At 37.2% G+C, this 16,334-nt stretch overlaps 1 protein-coding gene across 1 annotated transcript in view; it reads right to left on the reverse strand.

The window, feature by feature from the left end:
• Nucleotides 1-382: 382 nt before the first annotated feature.
• Nucleotides 383-16,334, reverse strand: part of CPA3 (carboxypeptidase A3) — a 34,935-nt gene continuing 18,983 nt past the window's right edge. The window contains exons 9-11 of the mRNA XM_069590415.1: nucleotides 16,023-16,225; nucleotides 14,267-14,351; nucleotides 383-2,392 (exon numbers count right to left, since the gene is read on the reverse strand). Of these exons, the coding sequence (XP_069446516.1) occupies nucleotides 2,205-2,392; nucleotides 14,267-14,351; nucleotides 16,023-16,225 (476 nt within the window). The 3' untranslated portion in view covers nucleotides 383-2,204. The remainder of the gene's footprint in view (nucleotides 2,393-14,266; nucleotides 14,352-16,022; nucleotides 16,226-16,334) is intronic.

Below are 16,334 nucleotides of genomic sequence, written 5' to 3' on the forward strand. Positions count from 1 at the left end.
TACCAGGGAAGTCCCTGATGTGGCATTTTAAAATCAGTTTGAAGTCATAATGCCCATTGGAAACTAAAATTTATTTGCACTACTGAAAATAATCAGTTAGATATTTCAGTTTCTCTTGCAATGAAGACATATGTCTCGGCTACTAGATCATTGCCATAAAAATGTTCAAAATATAAAACAATGTTTCTTGAGTGAATTTGGTGGTATGAACACTAGAATAGGAATGATACTTTAGCAGATTTTTTGTGAGACATTGTCCAGAATACTTTAAGAGACAGCTCTACTTGTAACTTGGACACTCAGTCATTTTACTGATAAATGAGAAATGACAAGGGAAGAATCAACTACTGACTACTCAAACTTTTTCATAAATACAATGAAATTTTAGTTTTTAAATTTTATTGTAGGTATTTTCTTCACATATTTATTTTCACAATTCACATGAAGTCAAGCAAATATCTAAGATATCATCCAAAAGGTATTTAATTAAGATATGAACGATCTTGTAAGGATTTTTTAGTTTTTGTCACTCAAATGCTTTCTGATTGAGAAAAGAAATATTAAGCTATATAAAGGCTCAAATAAAATGGTGAGTAAAACTTTTGTGCCTTTTATAAACTGGGTGAACACTGGATGATATTCAACAATTGGGATTATCTCTCTTATCTCTACTACCTAAAGGCCTAATGGAATTAGAAATATTTTATGTACATTTTAAGATTATGATTTCTTTCAGTCCTTTATCAGCTGAGTAAGTGTGAATGAGTGTATAATTCTCATATGGCAAATTTAATGGAACACATTTACATTCCTGTGTTCTGAGCCCGTTTTGAATGCTAAATATTTAGGTATAGATATTATATTTTTTATAAAGGACAATTTAGTCATATAATCAGGGCTTTATGTTTTATCTATTTTTGCCTCTGTCGCATTTTCCTCCTCTATCTGTAGAGCAATTTTATTAGTTTTATATAGGTTTCCCTATATAGGTTTTAGACAATTTTGCATGGGAAACTTTTACCTACCTTCTAACTATCAGATATACCATCACCTTATAGATTTAATGACACTCTTTCTTTTGTGGGGCCTTAAAGGAGCCATAAGGAATGTCCCAGATTATTTGTTAACATGGTTTCTCAGAATCTTTTAAGATCCTCTAAATTTTTATACAGATTGTTTTGAGAATTTTTTAGAAAGTCAAGGAACTCTCTACTTAAATCTCCCTTAAATTCTTGTCAATCATCTCTTTCTGAATTTTCAGAATGTGGATACCAGTGTTATCATATGATGAGATATAGAAGAATAAAGTTAGGGAAAAGGTATTCTGTAGCACTATCTTAAGCAATACGGTTATAGACGTATAAAGGTAATAAGTTACTCCGATTGACCTTAGTCGACATGACTTTCTCTTTCCAATTTGTACTATATTAGGGATTGCAGCTGATCAGACGTTCTGGCTGTGTCTGTAACTGCCAAGAGGTGTTCTTGCAGGTAATTCCTCTGATTATGACACTTTAAACTGTTTTGAATTTAATATACATTGATTAGAATGTTGATAAGAACTGGATTGGTTGTTTAAGGCACTGAGATTCATTTCCAAATAAACTACTTTATTTCCTTCTAGAACATCCTTTTGCTATTGTGAAGATATAAACATGGTCTGCTTGTATTAAATATATGCAGGCAAAATGTTTTTAAAAATTGAAGATATTCTTCTGTGTTAACAGAATGCATATAAAGAATTAATGGATGATTATTAATACTAATAGAGGAAAGTAGAGAACATAATTTGTAAAAAACAGAAGGTAAGTTTTAGAATATGATTTATTTTTAAGTTTTAGAATATGATTTATTTTTATTATATTGGAACATGAAATGATGAAGCCACATGGTGACAGTGGTTCTGAAGAAAGTGAAGGTTCTCATTTTCGTCTCATGACCCAGAGTCTACTACCTTTCAAAATACTCAAAGTAATGCTTTATGCTGTATTACAGCTTAACTTGGTTAAACTTTCACCTAAAGCTATTAGTTAGGATGTTATGGAGAGTAAATAAGAGCAAAAAGAAATAACATAGGACTTAAGTGAGCAAGAAAGGACCTGTTCAGGTGATGTGGAAACCAATCTAGGTATAAGCAAAGACTTGGCTTTCTAGTGAAAGGCATGGGAAGAATTAACTGGCTTATTCCAAACAGAGGCAATTCTTTATGAAGTATGCTTGAGGATATACTTGACAATAAATTTGACAGCAGGCATGGTCTCTTTACATGTTGACTTTATCTGAGATTCTGGAAGGAGAAAACCAAATCTTTCTTTATCTCGGAGCTCAAAGGCAAATGTGTGTTTGATGCCCAGGTTGTAAGCCCAGTCTAAAGAAGAACCTGATGTTGGGTCTGTAAAACATAAGCAGTAAATATTTAATTAGAAACAAATGTTAACATGTTTTTGAAAAAGAAATTCACTGGTATAAAATTAGCAATGAAAAATAATTATATGTATAATTAATTGCAGTAATGAATGAGAGTAGTGGTCTGCATAGCATAGTGCGTGGCTGTGTGTTCAGTTGTATCCAACTCTTTGTGACCCTGTGGACTATAGCCCACCAGGCTGCTCTGTGCAGGAGGTTGCAGTGCTGAGCAAAAAATTATCATGGCTTTAGAATCCACCACATGCTTTAAATATGTGCTGTATATTCAGAATTACATTTTGCTTGGATCATTTTGAGTCTAAATTGAGTCTGTCTTCTAGGTGCATGTTGTCATAGATGGAGGTGGTCTGAGCAAATGCAAGCAGTTAAGGAGACTAACTCCGGAGTGGGTGGGTCACTGAAAACCCACTAGGGAGGACAATGCATATGGGATTTGAGAAATTAGATTCCTTCTAATAGTTCAGGTCTGTTTCATTTATGTTGCTAGGATAAAATATTTCATAGTTAGGAGAAAGTTTAAATCAGTTATTTTAATGATGTGTTTAATCCCCCTAATCCAACATTTCCATGTCAGTTTTCGTGAAATTTTACTAAGAATATTATTTGTTAAAAAGACCAGAAATATAAATATCTAGAGGTTATATACAAGCTTTCTATAAGTGTATATAAATACATTTTATACATTTTGACTTACATAATAGAAAAATATATATTTTTTGTATATAAAAAGATATATATATATATATATATTTCTATAACAATCTTCCCTGGTGGCTCAGAAGTTAAAGCGTCTGCCTGGAATGAGGGAGACCCGGGTTCGACCCCTGGGTCAGGAAGATCCCCTGGAGAAGGAAATGGCAACCCACTCCAGTACTCTTGCCTGGAGAATGCTATGGAGGGAGGAACCTGGTAGGCTACAGTCCATGGGGTCGCAAACAGTTGGACATGACTGAGCAACTTCACTTTCACTTTCTTTGTATATGAAATTACTTAACTGATACTAACGTTTTAGATTTGAAAGATAAGAATTCAAAGTTGTGATGAAGAATTAGAGAAAGAATATTTTGTTAGAGAGATAGGGTTGGCTTTAAAGTTATTCAATATGTATTTACCAAACCTTTAATATGTGCAATGCACTTTACTGGGAACTGTAGAGGGTGGGTAGTACAGGGTATGGAGATGAAGAAGATACTATTCGTGTGTTTGGAACTTAGAGTTGGTGGGGAAAGAAGTCAAACATGCTAGAGGGTGGGTAGTACAGGGTATGGAGATGAAGAAGATACTATTCGTGTGTTTGGAACTTAGAGTTGGTGGGGAAAGAAGTCAAACATGCAAATCAGTAGGAAAATTCCATAGACGGAGGACCCTGGTGGGCTGCAGTCCATGGGGTCGCTAAGAGTCGGACACGACTGAGTGACTTCACTTTCACTTTTCCCTTTCATGCATTGGAGAAGGAAATGGCAACCCACTTTAGTGTTCTTGCCTGGAGAATCCCAGGGACGGCGTAGCCTGGTGGGCTGCGTCTATAGGGTTGAACAGAGTCAGATACGACTGCAGCAACTTAGCAGCAGCAGCGGCAGCAGCAGAGATGTGGCAGACTATTAAAGAATCATAGGGAAGGTACAGTATCTTGTAAAGATTCAGAGGAGGAAAGAGATTAGGCCTGGTGAAGGGGATGACATTTCATGCTCAACACCTGCTGAAATACCACTTTCATGATGGAGATTGTATTTGGAGAGAGCCTTGAAGAAAGTCTAGTATTTTTCCAGATGGGGATTGAAGAAAGGCATTCTAGCCAGTGAACCACAAGGATGGAAAGCATGGAAGGGTTTAGGGACCAGTGAGTTCCAGCTGGCCTAGAAAATGGAACAGCAAGAATTTGTGGGCAAAGTTCAGAAAGCCTGGTAAGTCAGGAAAAATGTTTTGTTTGGAAACCAGTTATAGCCATTTCAGTGCTGTACTTCCAACGGCACTGGAAAGAGACCAGTTAGGAGATATTATGGAGTGAAACCTGAACTAGCATTGAGTCATCACACAGGGAACAGAATTGGTGGGGCTTGTTGTAAGAAAAGCCAGAATGGGAGAGTCACAGAATTTGAAGAAAATGATAGATATTTCAATCTGGGTAGCTTGAAAAAAACCCACATGCTATTAACAGGAACAGAAATTCAGAGAGAGCAGTGATGGGGAAAAGAAAGGGTAAAGCAAGGAAGACAAAAGGAGGTGTTTAGCATCAGTCAGGGGATAGTTTCCTCCTACTAGGATCTGGGAACTGGTGGCAGAACACTGGGAGCTGTGTGGCCTGAAACAGCCGGAGAAATACTATTGGATGTCCAGCCTTGATAAAATGCAAGAACCTTGTGTAGCCCTGGGGTAGGAGGTAGGGGGAACTCCTGGGCGGGGCTTATGCAGGATCTCTGAGGCAATAGTTGGCTTTGCGTGCTTTTCCCCCTCAGTTCTGTGCACAGCACCTGCCAAATACACAGTGTTTGACGCGGGAGGATATGTGAAGCCTTGCTTCTGCATTGACATGTGAGTTGGAAAGTTTGGGAAGTTGATGAAAGCCAGGGGTTACTGCCACCTTTCTCTGATTTACTGTGCCTTAAAGGAAGGTGTCTGGGAAAATGGATTTGGAAATTAACTAGAAGAAGCATCCTAGGTGAAATTGGCTTACACACACTTGTTCAGGGTCATTATGTCTTCTTGGTGGATTGATCCTTTTATCATTAATGTTCTTTGTTTCTATCAAATTTCTTTGTTCTGAAATTTATTTTATTTGATGTATAGTATAGCACTCCTTCTTTGGGTAATGTTTGCATGATATATCATTTTTCAGCCTTTTGGTTTCAGCCTATGTTATATATGATGTGGGTTTCTTGTAGCCAATGTATTGTTGTATTTTTCTGAACCCACTCTGCCAATTTCAGCCTTTTAATTCATATATGTAGGTAAATTATTGATATAACTTAAATCTACCATCTTACTATTTGATTTTTGTTTGATCCCTCCATTTTTTATTCCTCTATTTCTTTTATTTCCTTATTCTTGGTTACATGAATATTTTTAAGATTCCATTTTGATGTATTTATAATATTGTTTTTGAGTGTATCAGTTTGTATACTTTTCTTAGTGGTTGTTCTATGTATTACAATATGTACACATAATTTATCACAATCTACTGGTATCAGTGTTTTAGCATGTCACGTGATATACAGAAACCCTATTTGCCTTTAGATTCTTTCCCCCTTCCCACTTTTAAAATACAATTGTCTCAATTACTTCTCTACATATATTAAACTTCACATCAGATGGAGTTATATTGATTCAACTATCATAAGGAGAAAGATAGTCTATTTATCCTTCATTCATTCCCTTATCTGTTGTTTTTCTTTCCTTTCCACAGTTTCAGGCCTTTTGTTATTATTTATTTCTTATTTGGAGAGCTTTCCCTACCCATCTTTAAAGTGTAGGTCTGCAGGTAACACATTATCTTGGTTTTCCTTTGAGAATGTCTTTATTTCCTCTTTATTTCTGAAGGATGTCTTTGCTGAATATAGAATTTATGATCGATAGTTCTTTTAGCACTTGAAAAATGTTATCCGTTCCTTTTGACCTTCTAGGTTTCAAATGAGAAATCTGCTGTCATTTGAATTGTTTCTCCCCCTTAGATTATTTCTGTTTCACTGCTTTCAAGAGCTTTTATTTTGTCTTTAGTTTTCAGTACTTTCCTTACCGTGTGGCTTGATGTGAGTTTCTTTGAACTTATTCTGTTTGTGGTTCAGTCATTTCTCAAGTATGTTGGTATATGTGTTTATGAAATTTAGGAAATTTCAGTCTTTATTTCCTCAAATAATTTGTCCAACTTTTTCTTTCTCCTCTCCTTCTGATAATTGATGACATGAATGCTTGATCATTTGTTATTATGCCACAGGTCCCTTAGGCTTTGTTTATTTTTTTTACAACTTGTTTTCTCTCTTCAGATTTGTTAAGTTCTACTGTTCTGTCTTCAAGTTAACTGATTCTTCTCTCCATCATATTCATTCTGCTATTGATCCTCTCCAGTGAGTTGTTAAAATTTAAGTTATTGTGTTTTTCAGTTTTGTAATTTCTATTTGCTTCTTTGCATTTCTTTGATGAGATTTTCTATGTTATCATTTGTTTCATGGCTATCTGTAACTGCTCGTTGAAGCATTTTTCTGATAATGATTTTGAAATTCTTGTCAGATAATTCTAACACTGAAATCATTTCAGTGTTGGCATCTGTTGATTGTCTTTTTTCATTCGAGCTGTGATTTTTTTTCATTTTTGTCAGGATAAGTGATTTTTGACTGTATCTTAGACACTTTGGCTACTATGTCAAATCTTAATGGAAATCTATTTTAGCAGGCAGTCACCCTTTTTAGGTTTAGCATACAGGCTCTATTCTTCTTTAGTGACTTCTGGTTCCAGTGTTAATATAGTTTTCAGAGCCTTTGACTTGCTGTTTTCATCTTGTTGGTTCCTCTGATGCTGCTGGGCTCCCACTGATCCCTATAGGTAACTGCTGCATGAGTGAAAGGTGATCTCTTGGCTGGGCATCTGAAGCCTCTAGGTGGCAAATGCAGGCTCCATCCTGTGAGGGTAGAGAGCACTTCCCTCTCCAGGAAAGAATAAGAAAGCGGGAAACCTGAAGAGAGAACCTGGTGAAATACCTGAGTGATATCTATTTTGGGAAAATAGCTGCTTTGGAGGCAGTCAGCAGAGACAGAGTAGAAAAGAAGAAGGAAGAGGCAAACCAGGTGAGTTTGGTGTCAAGGAAGCCAAGGGAGTGGCAAGAATGGTATAGCAACAAGGTCCAGTGTTGCAGGGAGGTTTTGGAGCATGTTAGCTAAGATAAATACACTAGCTTTAGTGATCAAGAAGGCTGCCATTTTCAGCTAGGGTTGAGTTTAAGTTCATTAGAAAAAAAGAACATAAAGGTAAGAGGTCTATAGCAATGGAGGTAGGGAAGATAGGGGTTGTATCTTGCATGATGATTTAGAGTGTGTTACCACTGCTACTCCTAAGTCACTTCAGTCGTGTCCGACTCTGTGTGACCCTACAGACAGCAGCCCACCAGGCTCCCCCGTCCCTGGGATTCTCCAGGCAAGAACACTGGAGTGGGTTGCCATTTCCTTCTCCAATGCATGCTAGACATTTCAATAAATGTGGCCAATTTCTAGCTGTACCAGCCTCCCATTTGCAGTTAAGTAAACTGCTCTTGATTTCAGAGTTAAAGAATATGGATATTTCATTTTTACAAATTTACTTTATGTGACATCTCTCATTAAGATTAATGGTGGTGATTGAGAGTTTTTGTAATTTGTGACTTTTCATAATTGTGTGATGTTATTGAGTGTAATACATTTTCTTTTATGATACTACTTTTTGTATCTTTAAAACCTTAAATTTGCAAATGAAAACTATATTAAGACATAATATAAATACAACATTGAAAGCTTTTTACTTGCTAAGAATATATTATTATACAAGTTAGTTGAACATGTTGCTTAGCCTTTTATTTATCTTCATCTGTACCCACTAAAATATGTGGATATATTTATAAACTATAATAACAAACACTTGCTAAATACCAGGCACCCTTCTAAGTGCTTTATGTATGGTAACTCATTTCATTAACTCCTATCAAAACCTTATGATTTGGCACCAATTGCTGTTTTACAGAAGAGGAAGTTTTGGCACAGAGAAATTAAGCAGTTTACTCAAAGACAACATAGTTAGATGTAGAAAATAGATAGGTGATGAGGATATACTGTATAACAGGGAATTATAGCTATTATCTTATAATAACCTGTAATAAACTATAATCTGCAAAAATACTGAATTAATGTACTGTAAGCCTGATGCTAATATAATAGTGTAAGTAAAAAAAATACTTCAATTACAAAAAAGATCCATAGCTAGTAAGTGGTCGAATGAGGAACCAAACCCAAGTTGCACATCTTCAGAGTTTGTATGACTAACCATTGTACTGTCCTACCCACCAAATGTCAATCTGCAGTCCTCTTAATAAAAAGTCTTCATCAAGTTCTGCAGGGTAAACTTTTGCTCTGCTCACAACATTTTCTTAAATATTTACAATAAGAAGAAAATTTCCTACTCTTTTCAAGGCATGTTAAGCACAAGGAACTCACTGTAATACACTCAAACCAAGTCAAAATAAAATTGAACTGAACCAACAATCTGGTTTCATCCCAAAGAAATACACATAAAGTGACACTGGTGGCTTAACTTATATGTTTTAAAAAACATATCAATATGCTTTAAACTGATAACATGCACTTTTATGTCAACAAGAGTAAAAATTCTTTTTTCAGCAAGAGCTGGAGCTCTAGATGCGTGCACATGGACTGAATTTTTTTTTCCCCACATCTATTGCCCCTTGTATAATTTCGGTTCAGATGTCTTAGTGGTTAGATATTGGATGTTAAGCTACAAATTCGGGAGTGTTGATTTTCATCTTTTCAAAATGTAGAGTGGTAAAGACATCCTGGAATGTGAAGTCAAGTGGGCCTTAGGAAGCATCACTAAGAACAAAGCTAGTGGAGGCGATGGAATTCTAGTTGAGCTATTTCAAATCCTGGAAGATGATGCTGTGAAAGTGCTGCACTCAATATGCCAGCAAATTTGGAAAACTCAGCAATGGCCACAGGACTGGAAAAGGTCAGTTTTCATTCCAATCCCAAAGAAAGGCAATGCCAAAGAATGCTCAAGCTATCGCATAATTACACTCATCTCACATGCTAGTAAAGTAATGCTCAAAATTCTCCAAGCCAGGCTTCAGCAATATGTGAACTGTGAACTTCCAGATGTTCAAGCTGGTTTTAGAAAAGGCAGAGGAACCAGAGATCAAATTGCCAACATTTGCTGGATCATGGAAAAAGCAAGAGAGTTCCAGAAAAACATCTATTTCTGCTTTATTGACTATGCCAAAGCCTTTGGCTTTGTGTCTCTCAATAAACTGGAAAATTCTGAAAGAGCTGGGACTACCTGACCACCTGCCCTGCCTCTTGAGAAACCTGTATGCGGGTCAGGAAGCAACAGTTAGAACTGGACATGGAACAACAGACTGGAGTACGTCAAGGCTGTATATTGTCACCCCGCTTATTTAACTTATATGCAGAGTACATCATGAAAAACGCTGGGCTGGAGGAAGCACAAGCTGGAATCAAGATTGCCGGAAGAAATCTCAATAACCTCAGATATGCAGATGACACCACCCTTATGGCAGAAAGTGAAGAAGGACTAAAAAGCCTCTTGATGAAAGTAAAAGAGGAGAGTGAAAAAGTTGGCTTAAAGCTCAACATTCAGAAAACGAAGATCATGGCATCTGGTCCCATCACTTCATGGCAAATAGATGGGGAAACAGTGGAAACAGTGGCTGACTTTATTTTTCTGGACTCTAAAATCATAGATGGTGATTGCAGCCATGAAATTGAAAGATTCTTACTCCTTAGAAGGAAAGTTATGACCAACCTAGACAGCATATTAAAAAGCAGAGACATTACTTTGTCAGTGAAGGTCCGTCTAGCCAAGGCTATGGTTTTTCCAGTGGTCATATATGGATGTGAGAGTTGGACGGTGAAGAAAGCTGAGTACAGAAGAATTGATGCTTTTGAACTGTGGTGTTGGAGAAGACTCTTGAGAGTCCCTTGGACTGCAAGGAGATCCAACCAATCCATCCTAAAGGAGATCAGTCTTGGGTATTCATTGGAAGGACTGATGTTTAAGCTGAAACTCCAATACTTTGGCCACCTGATGCAAAGAGCTGATTCATTTGAAATGACCCTGATGCTGGGAAAGGTTGAGGGCAGGAGGAGAAAGGGATGACAGAGGATGAGATTGTTGGATGACATCACCTACTCAATGGACATGGGTTTAGGTGAACTCTAGGAGTTGGTGATGGACAGGGAGGCCTAGTGTGCTGCCGTTCACGGGGTCGCAAAGAGTCAGACACGACTGAACTGAACTGAAAGAGTATAGAGAACGATACTCTAGAGTTGAGAAACAAGAGCAGAGCTAGTGATTTTGATGTGTGGGAAGGCAACAAGAACAGCACTTTGAAATTAACTTTTTAATTCATGATGCGACCCATAGACAGATGATATTATTGATGCAAACTTCTTGGTTTCCATCAATTCGTGAAGTATTCTTGCTAACCAGGTACTATCTTCAGTTATTTCTAAGATGGTAAAGGAGTGGCTATGCTGTCAGTATGCAAATATCAGCATTTCATGATCTTTTAATATCAATTTTTGTGTCATCTGAATAGTGCTGCTTCATGGTGTACAGTTTGTGATCTGGAATGCTTAGTTTTGATCCTATTTTGCCCCTAAAGGATCAAATCTTTCTATATCTCAGTTTCATAGTTTATGAATGAGGGGTTTAGCTTATATCAGTGGTTTTCCACTCTAGTTTCATCTTAGAAACTACTTGCTTCAACCACTTTAAGAAAATTCAGATTCCTGGACTTCATCATGAACTAATGAAATCTGAATCTCTGGGGATAGGACCTGATCATCTCCATGTTGTAAAAGCTCCTCAGATAATGCTGATTAGAAGTCAGGCTTGAGATCCATAAATTAGATTATCTAGGTTTCCTCCTGGTTTTAGATTTTACAGTTTGAACTTATTTGCTTATTAGGTTAAAATTGCAGATATATTTATGTTCTTCTGGAGGCCAGGGATCTTTCCACGGTTTGGGTTTTAAAAACGCTCTCTCAGTTTTCCTTTTCTGTCTCTATCAAATCAAAGAGAAAAATGCTGGTAAATGCTAGTTGCTTCCCCTAAATCCTGGAACATGTTAAATGACAATTAGAATACTGGAATGACTAAACTTTAATCGTGGGGTGCATTTCTTCTCTATTCTTACCAAGTCAACTGCTTGGCTACCCCTGCTTCTCATGAATATTTGATTAACATTTAATCAAATGCTTTATTAAAGCAGTGACTCCTTAGAGTTTTATACCTCTATCAAGTTGCTGCAGCCCATATATGGAAGAGGCAATTCTTTTTAAATCTGAATTGCTTAAAAAATCTTTATAATATATAATAAAAAAGCTTAAAATACAACACAGTTGTATAGAATAATACTTCCTCTTTATCCTACTATTTTTAAAGTGACATATGATAGCATGGAGCTGTGTTATCTTTAGGCATCTCCTCCTCCCAGATAGAAGGTAACTCTTTGAACGCAGTTGTGTCTTTCAACTATCTCTCAAAGGTTCAAGTGCCTGGCTATTAGGCAGGTGGTCCATAAATTCTTGCTTATTAAATGATTGTGATACAAAGCAAATGCATAACTCTAGTATGCTCATAATTTTCATAGATGCAAATACACATCCCACACACATACATGTATGTTTGCATGTACATATATGTATATACATGTATGTATGTATGTGTGTGTATATATGTATGTATATTGAAAGTGTGAGAGTAATAATCCTTTGATGCCCTAGCTGCCATTTGCAAAGTTTGTTCCTGCTCGCAACCCTTTGTTCTTTGCTGCCAAGAATATTTGTGTGTTTTCCCTCAGTATGATGTAGAAATTACTCTTACATCATACCTGGCTGGTTTATCTGGCCCTGCTATTTCCCAGTATCCACTAAGTAGGCTGACATTCTGTCCTTCAGTTCTTTACTTACTTTTGTCCACTCATATAGCTGAGTATATCACCTGTTTTGAAATCTTGTTATCCACATGTATGTGTAATGAATCCCTGGCCTGGTTATGTTGCAGCAAGATCTATTTGGATGCTGGCGATTGGCTGTGTCACTGGATTTTCTCTTCAGCCCTTTTAAGCTCACAGCTGGTTGATATGTGATTGCTGATGAATGTTCTCTAAGAATGGAACTTGTCTGGCTTTCTAAGTCATTTTTCCAATTCCACCAAGGGAACATTCAGTAAATGGGCTCTAGAAATGCTGCGATGACTGCAACATTTTCAAATTCCGCAGCAATTGTTGAGGATATAGACTTTTAGTTACAGTTTATTCTTTCAGCTTGGGCTAGGGAAGTGGTTTATAATGTATGCCCAAGTAGAGTTATTACATGGAACCCACAGAATGCACATGTTTATTTTTTCAATCCATACATTCCAGAAGTATAATGGAAATAATCATTTGTATTTAGTGCTGGTCAGTTGATCCGTGAAGTGTTTAAAAGTTAAGCAATAGTCTTTGTGCTAAAAATGTTGGCTAGCATGGCTCTGCTGCTGCTGCTAAGTCACTTCAGTCGTGTCCGACTCTGCGACCCCATAGATGGCAGCCCACCAGGCTCCCCGGTCCCTGGGATTCTCCAGGCAAGGACACTGGAGTGGGTTGCCATTTCCTTCTCCAGTGCATGAAAGTGAAAAGTGAAAATAAAGTCGCTCTGTTGTGTCTGACTCTTAGCAACCGCATGGACTGCAGCCTACCAGGCTCCTCCGTGCATGGGATTTTCCAGGCAAGAGTACTTGAGTGGGGTGCCATTGCCTTCTCCGATCATGGCTCTAGAGAGTAATATAGGTTACTCTATATCAAGTCTAGTTTTGTTGTGGTTTAAATCTATGTTCACTTCTTTTGGACAAGTTATGACACCATTTCATTGAGTAAGTTTATGAGAATCAATTTTGCTTTTGTTCCATGCCCTGTACTAGATATTATATGATCTGAAAGGACCTCTGAAGTATAATCCTTGTTTTTGAGAAATTAAATTTTGTAAGAAGTTAAGACTATAAGCAGTTTCATTGAAATTTCTTTTAAAGTTTGGGCATAAGGACTTAAGCTTGGGAATAGTTTGGAGAAGAGGTGGTTTTTACTAAAGAATTTCCAAACTGAGTTCGGTGGAATCGGAGAAGAAATGGTCTCACTTCCCAGGGTCTGAATTAAGGGTCTTTGGTGAAAACCAAGTGAATTTTTTTTTATTGCTTGGAAATGGAAACGCCTAATTATTTTAGCTGTAAAACCAAATGGGAAATGATTATATGCGCAGTGGTTAAGATCATGGACTTTTTTTTTTTTTTTTTAAACCTGGGCTTGTATCCCCATTAAGCTGGCTGCAAGTACTGCATACCTCATAGAATATTGTGAGGAGTAACTGTGAAAGAGAGGAGATTGTGAGGAGATTGTGAAAATCAAGGGCTAAGCACAGTGCCTGACTTGTGAGAAATTTAAATCAATAATTAACAAAATGGATAGACAATGAAAGTTTAAAAAGTGAAGAATAAGAAGTGATTTTGAGATATTAAAAAAAAAAAAGCTGCAGAACTAGGACCTTGGGACCTCCTTTCTTAATTCACCATGTAGATTTCAGTTGAACACAGTAGGAAATGGCTGATGCGAGCCACCGGAGACTGTTTTTACGTGATCAAAGTGGCCGAAAGTGTTGGCCTACCTAGTCACTCAGGAGCTAGGGGAAAGATTGTGCTTGCACAGGGACAAGGCCAGGGAAGAAAGAGTTCAGTCAAAGCTAAACGATTAAAAAAAAAAAAAAAAGGTGGACTCTGCCACAGCTGTGGTGGTGGTGGTAGAGAATAGGAAGGTGGAAGAATTAAACTGTAAATTTGTCTTGATGTAATTATTCCTATTGACCTTGTCACCTTGTAAAGGTTCAGTATAATGTGCTTCTAGAAAAATCTTATCCTATCATAAGGTAGAATCTCTCTTCTGAGTTCACATGTAATTCAGAATATCCTGTTAAAACTGAAGTTTAAATTAGCAATTCCATATGTTCTAATTCTATGTCATGAATTCTTTAGCTTTCCTTAATATCTGTAAAAGAGAATTAGGGGAAACGACACAGTAATAGGAAAAACTTACAAATTGTTGATGCTATTGGGCCATAGGTGTAGTGGGTTTCATATGGAGTTGATAGAACATTCGTGGTGATCTTTGCAGCTTTGGCCTGGAGAGAGAGGGAAGTTAAGAGTAGAGTAACTGGATACTATGTAAATGCAGTTAATTTACTGGGAATTAAAAAAGGTCAGTTTTACTAGATATTTGCCATTTGAAGTTCAAAATAAAACAAATGACTGAGAAATTTGTTTAAAGTAAGATACAAATATTGCTAATGTGAGTGAGTTAAAGTTGCTCAGTTGTGTCCAACTGTTTGTGACCCCATGAACTGTAGCCCACCAGGCTCCTCTGTCCATGGAGTTCTTCAGGCAAGAATATGGGAGAGAAGCCTCTCCCATCTGCCATTTCCTTCTCCAGTTGTTAATGTGAGGCCTTCTAAATGTGAAATTAGTTATATACAATAAAGTCATATCTCATTTTGTGTTTCTGTCCTTCCATTATACTCACTCCTCTTTCCTCTCTCCCTTCCTTTTTCCTTCTGGCCTTCCTTCTAAAGAAACATATTCTTTCTTTTTCCTCTGAGGTTTTTTTGGTGTCAGATATTTGTCTTTCCCAAAGTCAGATCACATATGGACCACATATTACCTGTATATTTATTGTATATACACAGAAGGTTTTAATTACTGATTCAAATCTCTGCTCCTACTCAAAAGGAAATGTTGAAAACAGTTGACTGAAGTCAGAAGGACAATTGTAACCTCTAAAAAATTAAAAAAAATTTTTTTGAGGCAGGATAGAATTACAGCTTTTACTGGATATTATATTTGCTAGCCCCATGGGATCTGGGACATTGACTGTTTTCTGCTTTATTTCTTCTGTAGCAGTTAGACGTATTTAATATCACTCAATGCAGTTTTTTTTTTTTAACCTAACATGGTCAAACTAGTTCTCATAGAAAGGAAAAGAATGCTTCAGTTCAGTTCAGTTCAGTCGCTCAGCCGTGTCTCTTTGCGCCCCCATGGACTTCAGCATGCCAGGCCTCCCTGTCCATCACCAACTCTGGGAGTCCACCCAAACTCACGTCCATTGAGTCAGTGATGCCATCCAACCATCTCATCCTCAGTCATCCCCGTCTCCTCCTGCCTTTAATCTTTTCCATCATTAGGGTCTTTCCAAATTAGTCACCTCTTCATATCAGGTGGCCAAAGTATTGGAATTTCAACTTCAACATCAGTCCTTCCAATGAACACCCAGGACTGGTCTCCTTTAGGATGGACTGTTTGGATCTACTTGCAGTCCAAGTGGATCAAAATTTTGGACAGAGTATATTTTTTGGTGCAGAAGCTTAAAATTAATATAATTTCCAAGTTGATCAAGAAGATAAAAATACAATGGCTCTCCTTAAATCTGATGTCTTGGGATAGGAATAGCAAGATGTATTTGCTGTTGCCTTAGGCTCTTGCTCTTTATGTTTTATGTTATGACTCATGGTAAACATTTAACTGCACAGTCATCTGGATAGTAATGGAATTCTGCTTTGGTAGGCTAGACCTTTCTTCACAGTGGCTTAACTTAAAATCGCATCAAAAGGTTTTATTATCTATATACGTTTATCACATGAAAAACTAACTTAAGACTGTGATTTTAACTCTAAGGTAGACTTTTCTTCTTTGGTATTAAAATGTGAATTTTTTTCAAAATAACCCAAGTTATTAATGATGAACAGACTGGAAGGCAGTGGTGGTACCAATGCATAAACCGCAGGCTTTTTCCTACATACCAGGTTCTTGTGGTTTGGTGGCAGTTCTGATGTATACCCGTAGGGAAACAACAACATCTGGGAGTAGGAATGGAAGGTAATGTAGGCCTTGATTGATTTTAGGTGGCTTCGAATGAAGTCACTGACAGCTTTGGTCTCTTTCTCGGACTCTGGTGCAGGACCCCGATAGATCTCCTGACATGGATCATTGGTGTTAGGGAAAGCTGCCGAGGACATGGAGGATTGAGATCAAAATCTATCTCCCTCTCCCCCTACCCCCCAGTACAGCCTCTACCTATTTTGGTATAGATTCACATTTTTTTTTTAAATTTC

Source organism: Ovis canadensis, chromosome 1, assembly GCF_042477335.2.
Source record: "Ovis canadensis isolate MfBH-ARS-UI-01 breed Bighorn chromosome 1, ARS-UI_OviCan_v2, whole genome shotgun sequence".
Classification (NCBI taxonomy): Eukaryota; Metazoa; Chordata; class Mammalia; order Artiodactyla; family Bovidae; genus Ovis; species Ovis canadensis.